The sequence below is a fragment of the Cotesia glomerata genome, linkage group LG10, assembly GCF_020080835.1.
Source record: "Cotesia glomerata isolate CgM1 linkage group LG10, MPM_Cglom_v2.3, whole genome shotgun sequence".
Lineage (NCBI taxonomy): Eukaryota > Metazoa > Arthropoda > Insecta > Hymenoptera > Braconidae > Cotesia > Cotesia glomerata.
The window spans coordinates 11,225,021-11,247,211 of NC_058167.1; the positions used below are offsets into that span (position 1 = coordinate 11,225,021).

Below are 22,191 nucleotides of genomic sequence, written 5' to 3' on the forward strand. Positions count from 1 at the left end.
TTAAAATTTATTCTGTCTTCTAGATTCACACTAGAAAGGACATTAACCTTGTAATGAATTTTAAGGTTACAATTCTGTTATCGGATGTTTTAATATAAATTACCCTTTATTTACTTAGTTTTTAATTGCTATAAAGAGATTTAATGTCATACGTGTTGAAAAAAAAGTTTCTGAAAAACCACTTTTAAAGAATTAATCTACTTGTTAAATCACTAAAATTGTTATAAATTCTTAAACAATAAAAATTTTTTAAATTTTGATTAAAAATTTAAAAATTTCCCCGAGGAAATATTCTTGATAGTGAAAATTTTCGAAGTATGCAAAAAAAATTTGTGATATTATCAAATTTCTAGACAAAGTATTCTCTAAAAAAAATTTTTTTTACTATGAAAAAATAAATTTGTACTGTCGACTAGTGTCTTATTGTTTTGCCTCAGAATCTCGTATATCAATAAACGGGTTTGAAATTAAATACTCTACCCTCCAAAGAGATTATCGGCCATTTTTCAATGGTTATGTCACTCTCCCTATTGTCATCCAGGTCCACTACAGTGTGAAAAGCAATTTAATTTACAATATACTCGAAAAAAAACTTCAATTTTCTTAGCGTTTTAAATGAATGATTTATTTTTATCAAATACACTCTTACAACTTTCATAATAAACTACTAAGCTACTGTTAAAATAAATAAAAAGTATCATAATAACATATTGATTCTTAAAATATAAATTGCAATTGAATATGATTAACAAGATCTATGATTATTAGTAAAAAAGTTTAAAAAAACCAAAGCTTTACAAGCAACTTTCTGCTTAAAGTCAATAAGCTGCTCTTTGAACGTATGGAAGCTCGACCGCAAAGTACTAATTGTACAATACCAATCGATTTTGTCGCACGAAGAATGGTCAGGGTGCAAGCAGTATCCGTTTTGAAAATAGAACCCGTTGGGACACTGATAATCGGTACCAACAGGAAAAACCAATGCTCGGCAAGATCCTTCGGCTTTCGTGAAATTTCCTTTACAACGGCACTTGTTGTCGATACAAGAAGTGTTGTTGATGTTCTTACAAGCTTTTTCGTTATAACAAGCATCACCGATTTCTGAAAAATGTTAAAATTGTAAAGAGAAGGTCAAAAATTACAATATCCGTGAAAAATTGTCTAATTTATCCATTTGTAGAAATTTTCCACGGGCTCTAAGGTAGTTCGGTCATGAATGCAAAATTTTAAGAAGTTTGCGAAATTTGAAATGTGGGTAATAGAATACGCATTACATGTGCTGTTGAAATTTCAAATCAATCGACCATACCAGAAATAAGATTATTGTAATTAAAAATGACATTTTAACACAGACAGTATGGATGGAGAGTGAGAAAATCACAAATATTGATTGTTATTGCATTGAAAGGATTTTAAGGTCGTATGAAACAACTGATACCTGTTAGAATAATATACTTAAAATAATCCGAAGAAAATTTTAAAATTTTAACCATGTAGACTTTTATAAATTGTTAATAAACTGGTCAGTTAAGCAAAAATAACCATTAGTAAAAGCGAATAAGATATAACTTGTGAGAAAGGCAGCACTAGCGAGTAAAAAGGAAAGAAATAGCACAAACTATATGTCCCGAGTGAACTACCTTAATTAAAAATTAACAAACATAAGTATGAAATGATAAATTACTTGTAGCTGGCTCATGACAATGATTATTTTCATAGTAAAATTGGTCAGGACACTCGCACGTTTTGTTATTACAAACTGAATTTTTGGCAAAACAATCTCTTGATGTTTTACAAGGGGCTTGATTCAATCCCACACATCTTTTACTTCTTTTTTTAAACTTAGGAAGACATTGACATTTTTCGTCCTTGCATTCAGTATTTTTTACTTTCTTACATGCTTTTTGACTATGACACGCATCATCGACTCCTAAAAAATTATAAGATTAAAATTATAAGTACCAGTACAAGAATTGTAATATGAAGTAGCTATTAAAAAAAATCAGGGTGAAATGTAGAGTACTTGTAGGTTTTTTATAGCAGTGATCATCTTCATAATAAAATTGACTCGGACAATTGCACTTTTTACTTTTACAAGTGGCATTTTCCGCGAAACAGTCTTCTGGAATTTCACAAGGAGCCTGGTCCAACCCAAGACAATTTCCATCTTTTATCTTGTAATTAGAAAGACACTGACATTTTCCATCCTTGCATTCAGTATTTTTTATTTCCTTACATGCTATTTGACTAAGACACGCATCGCCGATCCCTAAAAAATTACAAGATTATGAGTACCAGTAAAAGAATCGTAACATGAATTAGCTATTAAAAAAAAATTAGTGTAAAATGTTGAGTACCTATAGGTTTTTTGTAGCAGTGATAATCTTCATAATAAAATGGATCCAGACAATCGCACTTTTTATTCTTACAAGTGGCATTTTTGGAAAAACAGTCTTTTGAAGTTTCACAGGGAGCTTGATTCAATCCAAGACAATTTCCATCCATTTCCTTGTAATTAGGAAGACATTGACATTTTTCATTCTTGCATTCGGTATTTTTTTTCTCACATGTTCCAGAAGTACCACACGCATTGTCGGAAACTAAAAAGTTTTAAGATTATAAGTATTCTTAAAAAAATGATAAAATTCACTAACTAAACGAAAATTAATGTGAAATAGTTAGGTACGTTGATCATTTTCGTAGCAATGTTCATCTTCATAATGAAATCGGTCAGGACACTCGCACTTTTTACTTTTACAAGTGGCATTTTTCGCGAAACAGTCTTCTGGAATTTCACAAGGAGCCTGGTCCAACCCAAGACAATTTCCATCTTTTATCTTGTAATTAGAAAGACATTGACATTTTCCATCCTTGCATTCAGTATTTTTTATTTCCTTACATGCTATTTGACTAAGACACGCATCGCCGATCCCTAAAAAATTACAAGATTATGAGTACCAGTAAAAGAATCGTAACATGAATTAGCTATTAAAAAAAAATTAGTGTAAAATGTTGAGTACCTATAGGTTTTTTGTAGCAGTGATAATCTTCATAATAAAATTGATCCAGACAATCGCACTTTTTATTTTTACAAGTGGCATTTTTGGAAAAACAGTCTTTTGAAGTTTCACAGGGAGCTTGATTCAATCCAAGGCAATTTCCATCCATTTCCTTGTAATTAGGAAGACATTGACATTTTTCATTCTTGCATTCGGTATTTTTTTTCTCACATGTTCCAGAAGTACCACACGCATTGTCGGAAACTAAAAAGTTTTAAGATTATAAGTATTCTTAAAAAAATGATAAAATTCACTAACTAAACGAAAATTAATGTGAAATAGTTAGGTACGTTTATCATTTTCGTAGCAATGTTCATCTTCATAATGAAATCGGTCAGGACACTCGCACTTTTTACTTTTACAAGTGGCATTTTTCGTGAAACAGTCTTCTGGAATTTCACAAGGAGCCTGGTCCAACCCAAGACAATTTCCATCTTTTATCTTGTAATTAGAAAGACATTGACATTTTCCATCCTTGCATTCAGTATTTTTTATTTCCTTACATGCTATTTGACTAAGACACGCATCGCCGATCCCTAAAAATTACAAGATTATGAGTACCAGTAAAAGAATCGTAACATGAATTAGCTATTAAAAAAAAATTAGTATAAAATGTTGAGTACCTTTAGCTTTTTTGTAGCAGTGATAATCTTCATAATAAAATGGATCCAGACAATCGCACTTTTTATTCTTACAAGTGGCATTTTTGGAAAAACAATCTTTTGAAGTTTCACAAGAAGCTTGATGCAATCCGAGACAATTTCCATCCATTTCCTTGTAATTAGGAAGACATTGACATTTTTCATTCTTGCATTCGGTATTTTTTTTCTTACATGTTCCAGAAGTACCACACGCATTGTCGGAAACTAAAAAGTTTTAAGATTATAAGTATTCTTAAAAAAATGATAAAATTCACTAACTAAACGAAAATTAATGTGAAATAGTTAGGTACGTTTATCATTTTCGTAGCAATGTTCATCTTCATAATGAAATCGGTCAGGACACTCGCACTTTTTACTTTTACAAGTGGCATTTTTCGCGAAACAGTCGTCTGGAATTTCACAAGGAGCCTGGTCCAACCCAAGACAATTTCCATCTTTTATCTTGTAATTAGAAAGACATTGACATTTTCCATCCTTGCATTCAGTATTTTTTATTTCCTTACATGCTATTTGACTAAGACACGCATCGCCGATCCCTAAAAAATTACAAGATTATGAGTACCAGTAAAAGAATCGTAACATGAATTAGCTATTAAAAAAAAATTAGTGTAAAATGTTGAGTACCTATAGGTTTTTTGTAGCAGTGATAATCTTCATAATAAAATTGATCCAGACAATCGCACTTTTTATTTTTACAAGTGGCATTTTTGGAAAAACAGTCTTTTGAAGTTTCACAGGGAGCTTGATTCAATCCAAGGCAATTTCCATCCATTTCCTTGTAATTAGGAAGACATTGACATTTTTCATTCTTGCATTCGGTATTTTTTTTCTCACATGTTCCAGAAGTACCACACGCATTGTCGGAAACTAAAAAGTTTTAAGATTATAAGTATTCTTAAAAAAATGATAAAATTCACTAACTAAACGAAAATTAATGTGAAATAGTTAGGTACGTTTATCATTTTCGTAGCAATGTTCATCTTCATAATGAAATCGGTCAGGACACTCGCACTTTTTACTTTTACAAGTGGCATTTTTCGTGAAACAGTCTTCTGGAATTTCACAAGGAGCCTGGTCCAACCCAAGACAATTTCCATCTTTTATCTTGTAATTAGAAAGACATTGACATTTTCCATCCTTGCATTCAGTATTTTTTATTTCCTTACATGCTATTTGACTAAGACACGCATCGCCGATCCCTAAAAAATTACAAGATTATGAGTACCAGTAAAAGAATCGTAACATGAATTAGCTATTAAAAAAAAATTAGTATAAAATGTTGAGTACCTTTAGCTTTTTTGTAGCAGTGATAATCTTCATAATAAAATGGATCCAGACAATCGCACTTTTTATTCTTACAAGTGGCATTTTTGGAAAAACAATCTTTTGAAGTTTCACAAGAAGCTTGATGCAATCCGAGACAATTTCCATCCATTTCCTTGTAATTAGGAAGACATTGACATTTTTCATTCTTGCATTCGGTATTTTTTTTCTTACATGTTCCAGAAGTACCACACGCATTGTCGGAAACTAAAAAGTTTTAAGATTATAAGTATTCTTAAAAAAATGATAAAATTCACTAACTAAACGAAAATTAATGTGAAATAGTTAGGTACGTTTATCATTTTCGTAGCAATGTTCATCTTCATAATGAAATCGGTCAGGACACTCGCACTTTTTACTTTTACAAGTGGCATTTTTCGCGAAACAGTCGTCTGGAATTTCACAAGGAGCCTGGTCCAACCCAAGACAATTTCCATCTTTTATCTTGTAATTAGAAAGACATTGACATTTTCCATCCTTGCATTCAGTATTTTTTATTTCCTTACATGCTATTTGACTAAGACACGCATCGCCGATCCCTAAAAAATTACAAGATTATGAGTACCAGTAAAAGAATCGTAACATGAATTAGCTATTAAAAAAAAATTAGTGTAAAATGTTGAGTACCTATAGGTTTTTTGTAGCAGTGATAATCTTCATAATAAAATTGATCCAGACAATCGCACTTTTTATTTTTACAAGTGGCATTTTTGGAAAAACAGTCTTTTGAAGTTTCACAGGGAGCTTGATTCAATCCAAGGCAATTTCCATCCATTTCCTTGTAATTAGGAAGACATTGACATTTTTCATTCTTGCATTCGGTATTTTTTTTCTCACATGTTCCAGAAGTACCACACGCATTGTCGGAAACTAAAAAGTTTTAAGATTATAAGTATTCTTAAAAATGATAAAATTCACTAACTAAACGAAAATTAATGTGAAATAGTTAGGTACGTTTATCATTTTCGTAGCAATGTTCATCTTCATAATGAAATCGGTCAGGACACTCGCACTTTTTACTTTTACAAGTGGCATTTTTCGTGAAACAGTCTTCTGGAATTTCACAAGGAGCCTGGTCCAACCCAAGACAATTTCCATCTTTTATCTTGTAATTAGAAAGACATTGACATTTTCCATCCTTGCATTCAGTATTTTTTATTTCCTTACATGCTATTTGACTAAGACACGCATCGCCGATCCCTAAAAAATTACAAGATTATGAGTACCAGTAAAAGAATCGTAACATGAATTAGCTATTAAAAAAAAATTAGTATAAAATGTTGAGTACCTTTAGCTTTTTTGTAGCAGTGATAATCTTCATAATAAAATGGATCCAGACAATCGCACTTTTTATTCTTACAAGTGGCATTTTTGGAAAACAATCTTTTGAAGTTTCACAAGAAGCTTGATGCAATCCGAGACAATTTCCATCCATTTCCTTGTAATTAGGAAGACATTGACATTTTTCATTCTTGCATTCGGTATTTTTTTTCTTACATGTTCCAGAAGTACCACACGCATTGTCGGAAACTAAAAAGTTTTAAGATTATAAGTATTCTTAAAAAAATGATAAAATTCACTAACTAAACGAAAATTAATGTGAAATAGTTAGGTACGTTTATCATTTTCGTAGCAATGTTCATCTTCATAATGAAATCGGTCAGGACACTCGCACTTTTTACTTTTACAAGTGGCATTTTTCGCGAAACAGTCGTCTGGAATTTCACAAGGAGCCTGGTCCAACCCAAGACAATTTCCATCTTTTATCTTGTAATTAGAAAGACATTGACATTTTCCATCCTTGCATTCAGTATTTTTTATTTCCTTACATGCTATTTGACTAAGACACGCATCGCCGATCCCTAAAAAATTACAAGATTATGAGTACCAGTAAAAGAATCGTAACATGAATTAGCTATTAAAAAAAAATTAGTATAAAATGTTGAGTACCTTGAGCTTTTTTGTAGCAGTGATAATCTTCATAATAAAATGGATCCAGACAATCGCACTTTTTATTCTTACAAGTGGCATTTTTGGAAAAACAATCTTTTGAAGTTTCACAAGAAGCTTGATGCAATCCGAGACAATTTCCATCCATTTCCTTGTAATTAGGAAGACATTGACATTTTTCATTCTTGCATTCGGTATTTTTTTTCTTACATGTTCCAGAAGTACCACACGCATTGTCGGGAACTAAAAAGTTTTAAGATTATAAGTATTCTTAAAAAAATGATAAAATTCACTAACTAAACGAAAATTAATGTGAAATAGTTAGGTACGTTTATCATTCTCATAGCAATGTTCATCTTCATAATGAAATCGGTCAGGACACTCGCACTTTTTACTTTTACAAGTGGCATTTTTCGCGAAACAGTCTTCTGGAATTTCACAAGGAGCCTGGTCCAACCCAAGACAATTTCCATCTTTTATCTTGTAATTAGAAAGACATTGACATTTTCCATCCTTGCATTCAGTATTTTTTATTTCCTTACATGCTATTTGACTAAGACACGCATCGCCGATCCCTAAAAAATTACAAGATTATGAGTACCAGTAAAAGAATCGTAACATGAATTAGCTATTAAAAAAAAATTAGTATAAAATGTTGAGTACCTTTAGCTTTTTTGTAGCAGTGATAATCTTCATAATAAAATGGATCCAGACAATCGCACTTTTTATTCTTACAAGTGGCATTTTTGGAAAAACAATCTTTTGAAGTTTCACAAGAAGCTTGATGCAATCCGAGACAATTTCCATTTTTTTCCTTGTAATTAGAAAGACATTGACATTTTCCACTCTTGCATTCAGTATTTTTTATTTCCTCGCATGCTATTTGACTATGACACGCATCGCCGATCCCTAAAAAATTATAAGATTATGAGTACCAGTAAATGAATTGTAACATGAATTTGCTATTAAAAAAAAAATTAATGTAAAATGTAGAGTACTTATAGCTTTTTTGTAGCAGTGATCATCTTCATAATAAAATCGATCTAGACAACTGCACTTCTTATTCTTACAAGAGGCATTTTTCGCGAAACAGTTTTTTGGAATTTTGCAAGGAGCCTGGTCCAACCCAAGACAATTTCCATCTCTTTCCTTGTAATTATAAAGACATTGACATTTTCCATCCTTGCATTTCGAATTTTTTATTTTTTGACATGCTTCATCACGTAAACATGAATCGTTTAACGCTGAAAGAAAAAACAAGATTAATTAAAAAACAATTTTTTTTAATTAAGACTAACAGCGAGAAGAACATCAACCTCTTGTCATTTCGTGACAATTTTTTTCAAGATAATAATAATCATTTCCGCAACTACATTTTTTTTCAATACAGTCAGCATTTTCTGCATAGCAATCCCCACGAACATCACAAGGCTTCTTAATAAGTGCTCGGCACTCATTATTCAATTTTTCATAACCGTTTTTACATTGACATGTCCCATCCTTGCATTCACTGTACTTAATACTTCGACATGTTTCTTCCAGCGAGCACTTAGAGCCTAAAGCTACAAAAAGTAAGTCACAATTGATTAGGCTGCTCAAAAATTGAAAACTTGTTGCAAATTCAAAATATAAATACTTATTGCCCCTATGACACAGTGATCTCCCGAACGAAAAAAGCTATCTTTGCAATCGCATGTTTTGTTTCTGCACATTGCGTTGTCTGCAAAGCAATCATCAGAATCGTCACATGATTGACCGTGTTTTCCAGCGCACCTTCCAATCTTTGCCACATAGTTTTTTTCACACTCACATTTGTCGTTTCTACATACTCCATATTTGAGACCTGTGCATAATTTCTCACATTCGCACGGCGAACCGACACCTTGAAAAATTGCATCGATTAAATTGAAGGAACAATTCTCGTACTATAGAATAATTACCATATTTTCGGGAGATACATTGTCCGTTTTGATAATAATCTTCTTCACCGCAGTCGCAAAACGTATTGTTACAAATCGAATTTTCTAGAAAGCAGTCCTCTTTATTTCTACAAGATAAATTGTTGAATTCACACCGGGTATGTATCTTATCGATTGCTAAACATAATAAAAAGTTGTTACTTTTTTTTTTTGTAAAAAAAATTGATAATCTCAAAAAAGTACACAAAAATAGTATATTGTGTGACTAGGGATGAAACAAAACAATTTCAGACCAGAGTGAAGTTGCCTGCCCGAGCGAAGCGAGGGCTGGTATCACTCGGCCGAAATTGTGTTTCATCTCGCGTTACACATTATATTTTTCATACGTTACATTAAAATGCTAGTTTCAATGTCTAGAGCCAACCACAACTAGATAGTTTCATATGAATAACGAAAACACCATTTTATTGTAAAACATTAAGAAAATTAAAAACTACAATTCAAGAAAGTAATGGTTTATTTTTTATTAAACACTATTTTTAAATTGAATAGTTTTCTTTTGTTATTCTTATTTATGCTTAGTAACAGAATTATAGTATGTCAGTACACAGTAAAAAATTTTTCGTCATTGTGTAGAGTGTTAAAATTTGTGTGTTGAATATTACACTCTAGTGTGTAGAATTTAACACTATCATGTGTTAATTTAATGATTTAACACACTAGAATGTTAAATTCTATACACTAGAGTGTAATATTCAACACACAAATTTTAACACTCTACAAAATGACGAAAAATTTTTTACTGTGTACAGTTAACCGCTAGAATGACAATTATAAAGGTATAAAATAAACAAAAGATTAATCTGATAGGATTGAAAATAAAACTGCAACTTCATCTTGCGGGCAGAAAATCGTTATTTTCTGCCTGCCGGGAAGAAATGATTGATTCCTGCCCGGCAACAGTCGCATTGGTCTGAAATTGTCTAGTTTCGGTTGGCTCAACAGGCATTGAAACTCTTATTTTCAATGCAGGTTATATGAAAAAAATTTTATTCAAGAAAAAAATTCTTGAATCGAGAAAATTATTTGAAGAGTTTCTTTGTCTTGAATAAAGTTAATTTTTTTTTCTGTGGACACTGAGAGAAAAATATGGTTCTCTGAACTAAGAAATTTAGTTATATACCTCACCACTATTTAATTAAAGTTCTTAATAAAATTATTTATTATACTGAACTCCAATATATAGTTACTCATAAACTATTATTAGTCAAATATGGGCTTAATAATCTCTTCTATTCACTTTAACTCAAAAACCAGAAATCAGAAAACATACTTCGGACAGCCCAGACCGGGAATCGATCTCGGATCTTATGGTTACGCAACAAGGGCTCTTTCCGTTTAGCTATCTGAGACAAGATATGCAACAACTTTTCAGTCACCTAACAATTTTTTGTTTAACACAATAACAAAAAATAATTATATCAAAATATAATCCATGAAACTATTTATTAATAGTTACTTTAAGAAGGGTTTACATTTTTTTTTCTCTCTCGCCCTCTATTGGACAAACGAAAGTATCTCTGTCATACTTGTACAACAAATGGAATCTTAAAACGCATTTTATGCATAAATAAATGAAAATTTTCCAAAAAAGCGCTTCGCTCTTCGATAGATAATTTAATTATCTATCAAAGAGCGAAGCGTGTTTTTTTTCGAAATTTTATCACATACATGAGAAAAACACGTTTGAAAATCAACCATAAACCGCTCTTAACTGATAAATAGTTCGAGTAAATACAAAAAAAAAGATCAGAAACTATAATTGAGCGAACTATGCACTTTTCTCTCAGTGTAATAATTTAATAAAAAATAAAATAAATCTCTTGACGTTACTTACGAAATTCACAAAAGGTTTCATTTATAAGTTCCCAATTTTTTTTACAAACGCAGTTTTTATCTTCGCAAACACCATTTGTCAATTTTTCGCAATCAGTATTTGTACTGCAATTTCCTAAATATATTGAGTACCATTTTCCACTTATTTGAATGTGATTTCTCTCATAATATTTTTGCTTTTCAATTTTTATTAATTCCGAATGTCTTTCTTCGGTGCATGTTTTTTTAACATAATCATAATTAGTTCCCGTCGGGCATGTACAAAAATTCATTGAACTATCTTTGACGAACTTATGACAAATAACATTTCGGTAATCTTCGAATTGACAGCCTTTAGCCGTAGAGCACCACTCCCCATATATCGTATCTGTAAGATAAAAAAACATAATTTTCGACATTTGGGCAAGTAATGAAAAACGTTTTCTATCTTAATATCTGAAAATCTTACCCGATTTTTTTGAGAAATCTGTTAGAGTTATTTTGTCGTCCATTCTTTTGTATCTATTTATATTACCATCATATTGAAATAAATTTTCATATTTCGGGGCCAATTTCTCGGAATAAAGTTTATCCAAACAAACATTATCATATTCTAAGGCAAAGTTCTTGCAAATACACGTTCTATCCTCCGCACATTTGGCGTGGTTTATCCCCATGCAGTCTAAATTGTTATCACAAGAGTCGCCTAAGAAGTCTGAAAATTTTTTAATTACATTTAATTAGATTGAAGATATAAGTAGATTATTACACGATAATTATTAATTATCACGTTGAATTTTAGAAAGCTGCAAAAAATTTTTAAAATACTATTCATCCATTTAAGATCTTGTCTTGTCAAAAAATCAGTTGTTAAGATATTTTACAAAAAGTATCGTTTTGATTTAATTGAAATAAGAGAAGCATTTTAAATGATTCTTTAAATAAAATTATTTATAGCATGCGATATTTATAATTAAGAAAAAAAAATGAAAATTAAATCTGACTCTCTTCTTTTAATGAAATTGTAGTTATACTAAATATATTATTAATTAAACCGGACAAAAATGATCATATTTGATTTTCGCAGAACGGTTTAGATTTTGATATCAGTAATTGTACTATATTTACTTTCTTTTACACATTTATAGCGTGGATTTTGTAGTTCAGGGTTTACATTAATGCATTGCATGTCGTCACTACAGCACGGAAAGTACAGATTAGGGTCACAGACCTAAGAAATTTCAAAAATTATAATTATTATTATTGTTATTTTACTATTTTTTCCGAAGATCGGTGTTTTTACTAATTAAAGAGTTCTATATTTCAAAGCCATTATCCCCGATCCAAATTGATGTTAGACTAATTTTAAATTTTACATTAAATTTTTATTTATTAAATTTATTTTCACCACTTTTATTGTTGGTATGAGCACTCAATACCATTTTCGGGTGAATATATCTAATAATTAAAAATTTTTTATTTTTAATTAAGATTAAGCAAAGAAGTTAATTTTTTACTCAGTGAAACTTTTTTCGGTCATCGAAAAAATAACTCGAAAAATGCTCAGACCAGGAATCGAACCTGGATCTTTTGGTGTAATTTTTTACTCAGTGAAATTTTTTTCGGTCACCGAAAAAATAACTCGGAAAATGCTCAGACCAGGAATCGAACCTGGATCTTTTGGTGTTTTTTGAGAATTGAGAGCAGTTGGCGCGACACCAAAAGATCCAGGTTCGATTCCTGGTCTGAGTATTTTCCGAGTTATTTTTTCGGTGACCGAAAAAAGTTTCACTGAGTAAAAAATTAACTTTTTTGCTTAAATTTAATTAAAAATAAAAAATTTTTAATTATTAGATATGTTCACCCGAAGATGGTATTGAGTGCTCATACCAACAATAAAAGTGGTGAAAATAAATTTAATAAATAAAAATTTAATGTAAAATTTAAAATTAGTCTAACATCAATTTGGATCGGGGATAATGGCTTTGAAATATAGAACTCTTTGATTATTGTTATTAAAAAAATTAATAATTACTCCATTACTTACATCGTAATCTTCTTTACATTGCTCTGTAAAATAAAATCACATTAAACTCGAATTTATTCTATTAAATATTAAATACATAATTTTATCCAGCAATTTGCAGCATGCACTTACTTAGCTCACAATAAGATTGATTAACGCTCTCATATCCAGATAGACACTGACAAATCCCGTGTTCACATTTACTATTTTTCGCTGGGCATTCAGATCCTTCTGGACATTTTGCTCCAATACCGGGCACACATGTGCCATTTAAAAAAAATTCATTAGCATTGTGACAATCAGTACAACCCGGATAATTTCTTTTGTACCTCTGTATCGTACAAGACAATGTGTTCCTGTTAAATTTACTCCTTTCTGGACACCCACACTTTCCAATTTTTTTATTCTAAAAAAATTGGAACAAATATCCTTTTAAATTACGAATCAAAGAACTAAAATCGCTTTTTTTTTTTAAATTTAGTATTTTATGCATTACCATATCTCGAAAGATGCAAATAAGTTCGTTGTTATCATTCCATTTGCAATCACGATCTTCTAAGCAGATTTTGCCAATTTTTATTGCTGTATAAAAAAATTTTTAAAATACTTTTAATTATCATATTTTAAAATCAAATTTACAATTACTTATTAAAACTAGACTTAAAATAAAAATCGATTAAGTTAAATCTGATGTAAAAAATTATTATGATATCTTTCTTTAACTTTTAATTTATAAGTTAATTTTAAGACAAGATATTATTAAGAAATAATTATAATATTAAAATGTGCACAACAAATCAATAAAATCATGTAAGTTGCCATACGGCCTGTGCCTTGGCATATGTTAATAACGATTAATAATGATAATTTATTTTTTTTAATTATTATATTTTTAATTTTTTAAATAAAATTATAACTTATTTTTTAATTTTTTATACTTGCCTGATCGGAGTCTTGAATTTTCATTTCTAGACCACAGAGAAATATTTTGATCATGATCAACCTTTTGTCCTTCAATTAATAGATGTTTTATAAATTCAGGTTTCTTGGGTCGATTTATATCCGTCGAAGCTGACGATATCGTACAACAAATTGTAATTTTTAAAAATACAAAAAGTACCACTTTATACTTCATTATAAAATCTTGAGTTTTCAATACTTAAAAAAATTAAAAATTTTCTCTTAAAGTAGTTAAGCTTGCAAGCATAGTAACACGTATAAAAACTGTCTTTTAGAATTAATTCAGCCCATTATATACGGTACCATCGCTGTTTTAACTTCCTTGTTTTCTATCTAGAATCAAAACTATTGAATTATTCCAATATCAGTATTTATAGAAATAATGCGATAATTGTGGACTTATCACTGTTAATTGAAATGATTTTAAATGTAGACAATATATAGGATGTATAATATATCATCACAACGCTCTGATGATACAATAAAGATGCTAAAAGTAATAACCTTGATAGATTGGATTACTCATCGTCAGCGATTTGTGCATAAATCCGTAACAATGGCGGTTAATTGAATAAATATTTAAAATAAATATTCTTTTGATCGATGAAATACGTGTGATAATATAAACTATGACTCGAGTAATTGTTTGTTTATAGAAAATTCAAGAATTGAAACGGATAATTTTAAACGATGTTTAACTCAAATACGTGACTACTTGTGTATAGATGCAGATTGCGAATAATAAATAAATTCATAGAAATAATATGTCATACACTATGAAATATTTTTTTTATTCATACACTTGCGATCCCATAAAAAAATTTAACGATTATTTATATTATGATATAAAAAAATTTTTAAAAAATAAATTAACAATATATAATATTATATAAATTTATTGTATAAATATAAATAAATAAGGTATGTATTAAAAATACATCAATTAAATTAAATTAATTAAAATATTAATTAATTAAATATTAAAATATGCTAAAAATATTTTTTTTGTAATAATAATAAAAAATATTTGTTTTTTTCTTAAAAAAATTTTTTTAAGAATATTATTTTTTTTCTCAGCGTATTTCAATGTTAACAATTATGTTCAAGCTTATGTTTAGTTAATTAAAAATTTTAATTAAAAATTAAATAGTTCAAAATTTTCATCAATCTAAAAGCTAATTTTTTTTTTCCCCCAAGAATTTTTAATTAAATTTCAATTTTATATAAAGCAAATTATTTTAAGTTTCATAAAATTAAAACAAATTAAAACCAAAGTTTGACAATAATTTTAATTATCACTATAAATAATTACAAATTTACAAAATAAATTTTACAGAAAATTAACGACTCTTAAAAAGCAAGAAAAAAAATTTGTATGAATATAAATGTTCCCAGTAATTTTTTACAATTTATCGTAATCTCATTTTCTTTATCTCTATAATAAATTTTCTTCAGTCTCTTGTAAATTATTTTATCCGTTTAATTTTGAAAAATCCTATTTATTTTTATTCTTATAACTTTTCTGTCCCAGTTTAATTATTCTTTTTTTTTTTTTTTTTTTTTATCAGCGCCCCTATTTTTATTCAAACAGGAGCTCAGCAGTATAAAATACGTATAGAAACAATTTACAAAGATCCTCAGTAACGGATTTTAATTAGCGACATATCACATTGCAAGTCAGATCCCCCGGTGAGTGTTGAGGACTGTGCAGAAAGTGAGTAACGACAAGAAGAACAGAACAGCAACAACAACATCGAAATCGAGAGACGCGTCTAGTTTATTGATTGTATATTTTACATTTAATTTGCTCGCCGATGGATTTTCTCACAACTATAGAGTATAGTTTAGCAGAGAGTATAGAGTATTGGTAGGAGACTGCCGTGTCTCCTTTTATTCTGGATCACCGATATCGTCCTTAGCAAAACATTGGCTGTATATGGAGCAAGAAAGAGACGCTCGAAGTGAAGGAGAACTTGAGGAGAGGGCGAGCGAAGTTGGGCTTAGCAATAGCTGTCAAAGCTTTCCTCGATTTTTAAATCCCCTTGTAAAGTAAAATGAGACAAGTTACGTACACAATGTTTGGCTCGGTCGCGAGACTTGTCGGCGGAGTCATTCTGTATCTATGTATTCGAATATAGCACAGGAGCTGGGGGTTAGGGGTAGAGACAAAGAGGAGAGAAGAAAGAAGAGAACACTCTGTATCTGTCCTCATGGGGGGTCGTCAGCTCAACGCGGCCCATGACGAAGCAGGGGGTTGATGTTTTCTCCTCGTCACGTGCCACCTTTGCATTCTTTATAATAGATCATTTATAAAAATTTATCCGGCGCCCGTTTAGTTGTACACTTGAATTTATCCGATGTCGTCGACTGAGACAACCGTATTTACATTCATTTTATTATTTTTTACTGTCAATCCAAATTTAGATTTAGATTGTGCAATTACGTCATACGAAGGAGCTAAAAGGCTTACCGTGGAGATTTTTATTAATGTTCCGTGGAAATTTAACTATTTTGTAGATTAATTTGTCCCGGAATATCAGTTTGATAATTCGGGAGGGGGTGCAACGAATTTTGTTAATTTTTTATTTTGATACGGCCACCTGTAAAAGTTATTTCAGTCTTGGTGTTCAAAAATAGTGTGATAAAATTTTCCTTGAGAATTTATTGTAATTTTTAACTTCCCGCTAAGCAAATTGAAAATTTAAAAAAATCGGGAAGTTATTGTTTTTACCCCGTTTTTCGAAAATCGAGTTTTCATCAGATCTCGACGTTTTGAGAAGCGTCCTAGGAAGCTTCACTGACTATTTCCGCGGTGATGTCACCGTGTCTGTATGTATGTATATATGTATGTATGTGTGTGTGTGTGTGTGTATGTAAATCTCTCATAACTTTTGAACGGATCATCCGATTCGATCGAAATAAGCGGCGTTCTGAAGAGTTCCTTTGCCCCTAAAATTTTGATACTAATTTACAGAATTTGGGTCGATCACTTTTGAGAAATCTCAAAAATAAAATTTCCAAAAATTCGTTTTTTGAAATATCTTTTAAACAGCTGAACCGATCAATTTCAAAAACTAATCAGCTCTTAACCTCAAAAAACCACGTCAATTGCCACCAGTCCGGTCAAAATCGGTTGATTTGTTCGTGCGATATCGTTGTCGAAAAAAAATTGAAAAAAATGTTTTTTTCAGAATTTCTATGCAATTTTTAGTTTGACCAGTTTACGCTTAAAGAGTTTTCAAAGAACTCAAAAAACTGCGTTCAATGCCGTAAAAATCTGCGAGAAAATCGGTTAATTCATTCAAAAGTTATTGCGATTTGAAAATTCAAAAAATAGTGTTCTATAAAACTTCCATTAGCCTTTTGAGCTCGAAGAGCTCAAAAGCACAGAACAGCGATTTATTTGAGCTCGGAAAGCTCAAAATCACACAAAAATGATATTTTTGAGCTCGAAGAGCTTAAAAAATAAGTGAATTGTTGAGCACTTAGGTATGGAGGTAGCGGGAAGTTGCAGGGATGGCCTTTAGAGTCAACCGTTTTCCTAATTTTTTTTTATAAATTGATCATAACATGTAAAGACAATGCAGTATTTACTTTTTTTTGTTTAATAATCATTCGGCTGCCCAATTTCAAAACACAGTAACTGACAATTTTAAGATTTTAAAAAATTTTTCTAATTAAAATAAAATTAAACTAAAGTTTGCGTGCCAAATTCATAAAAAATTTGAATAGAAAATACTTGAATTTAAATATATATTTATAAGAAATATATATTTTTAAGAAAAAATACTTGAAATTAAGGTCTACAAGTTATAAGAAATGCATCAATACTAAAATAATTAGGTATAAAAATTTTGCAGTTAATATGTTTTAAAATTGGGCAGCCGAATTGAGAAAAATTTTTAGTGGAAAATTTATAATAAAAATTAATTGATAATTTTTTTTTTTATTTAGAAAATGTCCTAAATTTATAAAAATAATTTTTTTCATGTAATTATTAATAATTTTCAGCTCTCAGTAAGATTTTAATTCACAACTTTATTTCACTTTGTTTTCAGAAGATTTAAGTACCAGCAGGTAATAATGCTTATATAAGAGAGATTAGTGATAAAAAAAAAAAAAAATATTTAATTTAATCAATAAGTTTGCATATTAAGCATTATTTAAATACATTCTCTTTAATTAAATTTAAACAAAAAATTGTTGTTTTTTCCACAAAAATACCAATTGATTTACTGAAACAAAAATTTTACTTAAAGAAAAAAAATTTTTTTTTTCAGTACAGGCCTTACTACTTACTACCCTTGGGAATTTTATTTTTCACCAACAACCCATAATTCAAATACACATTTTAATTTGTCTTTTATCCAAAAGACATTCTAAATTTATGCACCTTCTATATTTTAATAATTTATTAATCTATTATTTCATCCATAAAAATAAAAAATTTTTTATTAGTAAAAAAATGTTTCTTACTTAAGAAAATATTTATAAAAACGAAAATTTTTTTGACTGAAGTAAAGTTTTATTGTACCAAAAAAATTTATTTTTGCTCCAATAAAATTCAGGTCTTTTGAAAATTTTCTCGGTATAAATTAAGCTTTTTTTTCTGAGATTTTCTTTTATCACTTACGCTTGGCTCTTCAGGTCTTAAAAAAAATGAATCATAAAAACCAGTAAATTAAAATCAATTTAAATTCAATATAAATAATAAACAATAATAAAAACCTCCGAATCACCTGTATAAATAAAAATGAAAGCATAATAGCAAGAGCAGGATTAAATTTCTGAACGTGATAAATAAGCCAGATATGTCCGCGATGTTTTACATAAGTAAATAATAATAATAATAAATAAATAAATATGTATTTATAAATATATAATGCTGAACAGTATCTTAACGCACATACATACCAATACAACACTGGTATCGTTTAAAGTTATTTAATAATTTATATTATGCGGATGGACATAAATCGATGGAGCGGTAAAGAAGCCATGATATATGGGCTAATTTGACGTATCGCGAGGCCACCGATCGCTGAGCACCGACCATGTATGGCCGAATGACCGACGCGACTGTAAATTACTGGGACTGGGTAACGTAAAAACTTCTTAGTTTTAACTTTAGCTTCTGCTTGGTAGGGCATCACTTGCATCCACTACTCATGCATTTATTTTTATTTTGTTCCAGTGATTCTTCCAGCGGATCCTTTTCTTTCTATCATTCGATCATCTCGCCTCTCTTCTCTTCTTTTATAACTTATAATAAAATATAAATTTACATTTAATTCCACACATGCGTCGATGCTTTGATTTGTGCTGGCTGCGGATAATCAGCCAATAGACATGATCATGATCGGTGGATCACTTGTCCCATCAATACACGAGTAAGCTCTATATGTGGCCTCGAACTCGCACGTTAACTCCTTCTTTTACTCATCGACACATCCTTCTCGATCCTTGCCCCGGACAATAAAACTCCCACATCATCAAGGATACTAGTGTGCAGTATTATATGTAGAATGGTGTTATGTACTCCAGTGCATCAAGGCAACGCTATTCAAGGAGTATAGGAACACTAAAGAGCCGATTGCTGATGAAGTATGCAAAAAATCCAGATTAACCAATCCTTTTCCGCCTCATTATTTTTTATCCTGGCTCAAGTATTCTCCAGACCTTTTTACCTCTCACGGATTTTTCGGGTTTAGTTTTTATTTTTTTTTTCTTTCTATTTGGTTCGATCGGGTCTAAGGATCATTTGGGTATGCTGTGAATTCTGAGATTAGATTCTTTTTTCATCGCCATTGAGGGAGTATAACGTTATTTCCTTTGTTTTTTCGGCAAAATATTGTTTCGGCTTTTTAGCTTATAATAAATAACGCGGGATACGGGATTAATGTTCTGCGGCTATTTATTCTTTGAGAAATTTATATTCATCTTTTTGTTTTTAATTTTTGTACTTTCTCATGGTAGTTTACTTCTGCATATTAGAGAAAGAATTTTTGATTTATTAAGAATAGCGAAAGGCTATTAGATAGAAGTTTGTTGGAAGAAATTTTGAAGAAAAAATTAGTATGAAGTTTTAAATTAAAAATTTTTTATGAAAAATTGGAGTTTTGTAAGTTAAATTTATAAATTTTATAAATTTAGACTATGTTAGATTTTATTTTTTAAATAAAATGCTGTTGATATTGACATTTTTGGAGGACCAGCAGATAAGATAAAAAGTGAAGCAAAAAAGGTAATTCTAAAATAACATTCCAAGTGTATACAAATAGTGATTATAAATTATTATTGCACGCCTCATAGCGCGAAGCGCGTGAGGTTGTGCTTTATACTCGACTCATCAAGATCAAGCAATTTTGTGATCTTTAAATGCCTCTATTACATCCATATTACACTTATACAATGATGTAAGTAGATGTACACTGAAAGAACACTTAAATTAAACCATCTTTTACTTTCTAAAATCATTTCATGTTGCTATTTTGAAAAAAAAAAAATGTTTTGAAAAAAATTTTACGTGGATGTCCGGATGTCACCCCATTTTGGATGTACCAACGATTACTCCCGAACAAATTGATATTTCAAGACCGGACCTTTTTTATTAGTTTAAGAATTCGATGAACTGGGTCCGTATTTCATATCAGTGGCCTAGTATACATATTTTTTTTTTAATTGAATTTTTATTAAAATTCACTACGATACAACCGTAAAAGCCAAACAAACTTTTCTTATTTGTCACGTGAAAACTATGGCGCCACTTGATCAAGCTAGATATTTTTAGACTAAGTGCGCATATGACAAGAAAAAAGGGCGCTGATATTTAAAAAAAAGAAATTAAGAAATTACTTTATTATATATTTTTTTTTTAATCAATTACAAAATTAATTTTTTTCTTAAAAAATGAATGAGAGTTATGAGGCGTGCACTTTTGGATTTTCCAAACTTTTTATTTATTTAGCAGGATACAAAAATAGTATATACACACAAAGTATGCCCCTATAGAGGTGTTACAACAACACCTGTACATAGACCTGGAGAAGCAAAACTAATCAAAAAACTTAATATTAGATCACAAAGTATCATTTTAATGTCAAAATACAAGAGAGCATATTATGAAAACAACAGATGTAAACATGAATTAGAGATCAATTGATGCTATCCACTGAAATATTTTTTTTTTATTAAGCTTATTTTTTATATTTAAAGACTTTAATGTCTGTGGTAGTTTATTAAAATACTTAATTGCTATATATTTAGAATTTTTATGCGAAATATTTTTTGTAATCTTTTTTTTTAATTATCAATTATTAATTTTTTTTTCTTTTCTCTCAAATCTCTTATATCTATCTTCTCTTTACAGATGTTATTTATTGTATATAAATAATAACTAAACATTCTACCTATGAAAATGTAATATACTGTTGCAAATTGCCGAGGGCGTTTCTTTTCAAATAAATAAATAAATAAAATATTAATAAATATCTTAGTTCGTTAAACAAAATATTATTTTACTAATTTTAATTTCCAGTCAATTAAATTTTAATCTTTCAGAAACATAAATTCAATAATTGAAAAAAAGTCTCGAAATCTGATGAAAGTTCAATTATAAAAAATCAAACTAAAAAAAAATATATTTAATGTTAATTTAAGCCATAAGTATACTATTTTCACTGTGTTTTTTCATATTTATAATTTTTTTCAATTCCAGTATGACTTTCCGCCACAACAATCCTAAAAATAACATATTGCTAAAACTACTGTCATTCCTACAATTGCATTTTAGAGCTAATTTCAGCAATAAAAGCCGGATGTTATCATTAGAAATAATAACGCTATCGTATCAGTAGCTGCAATAGTCGGTTCTAGCAGCAATAAAATTACTACATCAACAGGTTTTTTTTTTTTTTTAATTTTCTCTTTTACTTTTAAAGTATACTCTTTTAAGTTATACTCTTAAAGTATAACTTTAAGCTCAACGGCAACAATTCTCAATTTTAATTCTTAAAACGATGATAATATCATATAGTTTGATAATAAAAATAAAATTCAAACGCTGAAGCATAAAAAAAGAAGAAATAATTTTATCTTTTATTTTTTTATTATTATAAATCTTTAAAGTCTCATTTAAAAAATATTTAAATTCTAAATTAAGATTTTAATAAAAAACAAATAATAAATAAAAATATTTTGAACCGTTACTAATAAGCCTATTATTTAATAATACAGTAAACCTAAATAAATAATTAGATTAATAAAAAATTATTAAATATTAATAATTAATAAAAATTACTGAGCCATATCTTCGTATTAAAATTTTATAAAATAACTAAAAAATAATTAACAATAATTGCATGCCTCATAAACGAAGCGAAAGAGGTTGTGCTCTACACTCGCCTTACAAAAATCAA

The 22,191-nt window shown here is 29.5% G+C and overlaps 3 protein-coding genes and 2 long non-coding RNA genes across 5 annotated transcripts; all 5 read right to left on the reverse strand.

Moving 5' to 3' along the window:
• Positions 1–619: 619 nt before the first annotated feature.
• LOC123273415 (prion-like-(Q/N-rich) domain-bearing protein 25) lies at positions 620–4,155 on the reverse strand. Its single transcript, XM_044740814.1, has 9 exons — positions 4,071–4,155; positions 3,683–3,925; positions 3,350–3,595; positions 3,021–3,263; positions 2,768–2,932; positions 2,358–2,438; positions 2,021–2,269; positions 1,685–1,927; positions 620–1,101 (listed from the first exon to the last, which is right to left on the reverse strand). Exons 1-9 carry the CDS (start codon positions 4,153–4,155, stop codon positions 746–748), a joined length of 1,911 nt encoding a protein of 636 aa, XP_044596749.1. The 3' UTR covers positions 620–745.
• Positions 4,156–4,220: 65 nt separating this feature from the next.
• On the reverse strand, positions 4,221–4,404 carry LOC123272925. The gene is made up of 2 exons (XR_006511197.1): positions 4,346–4,404; positions 4,221–4,257 (listed from the first exon to the last, which is right to left on the reverse strand). It is a non-coding gene; the product is annotated as an uncharacterized LOC123272925 (long non-coding RNA).
• A 262-nt stretch (positions 4,405–4,666) lies between these two features.
• On the reverse strand, positions 4,667–5,481 carry LOC123273416 (vitellogenin receptor-like). The gene is made up of 3 exons (XM_044740815.1): positions 5,397–5,481; positions 5,009–5,251; positions 4,667–4,920 (listed from the first exon to the last, which is right to left on the reverse strand). Exons 1-3 carry the CDS (start codon positions 5,479–5,481, stop codon positions 4,667–4,669), a joined length of 582 nt encoding a protein of 193 aa, XP_044596750.1.
• Positions 5,482–5,546: 65 nt separating this feature from the next.
• LOC123272926 lies at positions 5,547–5,730 on the reverse strand. The gene is made up of 2 exons (XR_006511198.1): positions 5,672–5,730; positions 5,547–5,583 (listed from the first exon to the last, which is right to left on the reverse strand). It is a non-coding gene; the product is annotated as an uncharacterized LOC123272926 (long non-coding RNA).
• Positions 5,731–6,652: 922 nt separating this feature from the next.
• Positions 6,653–14,016, reverse strand: LOC123273417 (uncharacterized protein ZC84.1-like). The gene is made up of 15 exons (XM_044740817.1): positions 13,757–14,016; positions 13,311–13,396; positions 12,947–13,220; positions 12,836–12,858; positions 11,917–12,019; positions 11,258–11,503; positions 10,811–11,176; positions 8,935–9,090; positions 8,631–8,876; positions 8,311–8,556; positions 7,993–8,238; positions 7,658–7,903; positions 7,324–7,569; positions 6,995–7,237; positions 6,653–6,906 (listed from the first exon to the last, which is right to left on the reverse strand). Exons 1-15 carry the CDS (start codon positions 13,947–13,949, stop codon positions 6,653–6,655), a joined length of 3,174 nt encoding a protein of 1,057 aa, XP_044596752.1. The 5' UTR covers positions 13,950–14,016.
• Positions 14,017–22,191: the final 8,175 nt, after the last annotated feature.

Excerpts from the sequence above, each read along its gene's own strand:
- LOC123273415 (XM_044740814.1), bottom strand. The coding sequence starts at position 4,155 with ATGGAAATTGTCTTGGGTTGGACCAGGCTCCTTGTGAAATTCCAGACG. Across the intron at positions 3,596-3,682 it reads CTGCTACAAAAAAGCTAAAG|GGATCGGCGATGCGTGTCTT; the intron begins GTACTCAACATT and ends TGTAATTTTTAG. Across the intron at positions 1,102-1,684 it reads TTGTCATGAGCCAGCTACAA|AAATCGGTGATGCTTGTTAT; the intron begins GTAATTTATCAT and ends AACATTTTTCAG.
- LOC123273416 (XM_044740815.1), bottom strand. The coding sequence starts at position 5,481 with ATGGAAATTGTCTTGGGTTGGACCAGGCTCCTTGTGAAATTCCAGACG. Across the intron at positions 5,252-5,396 it reads GCCACTTGTAAAAGTAAAAA|TTTCCGACAATGCGTGTGGT; the intron begins GTGCGAGTGTCC and ends AAAACTTTTTAG. Across the intron at positions 4,921-5,008 it reads CTGCTACAAAAAAGCTAAAG|GGATCGGCGATGCGTGTCTT; the intron begins GTACTCAACATT and ends GTAATTTTTTAG.
- LOC123273417 (XM_044740817.1), bottom strand. The coding sequence starts at position 13,949 with ATGAAGTATAAAGTGGTACTTTTTGTATTTTTAAAAATTACAATTTGT. Across the intron at positions 11,504-11,916 it reads CTATAAATGTGTAAAAGAAA|ACTTCTTAGGCGACTCTTGT; the intron begins GTAAATATAGTA and ends AAAAATTTTCAG. Across the intron at positions 7,904-7,992 it reads CTGCTACAAAAAAGCTATAA|GGATCGGCGATGCGTGTCAT; the intron begins GTACTCTACATT and ends ATAATTTTTTAG.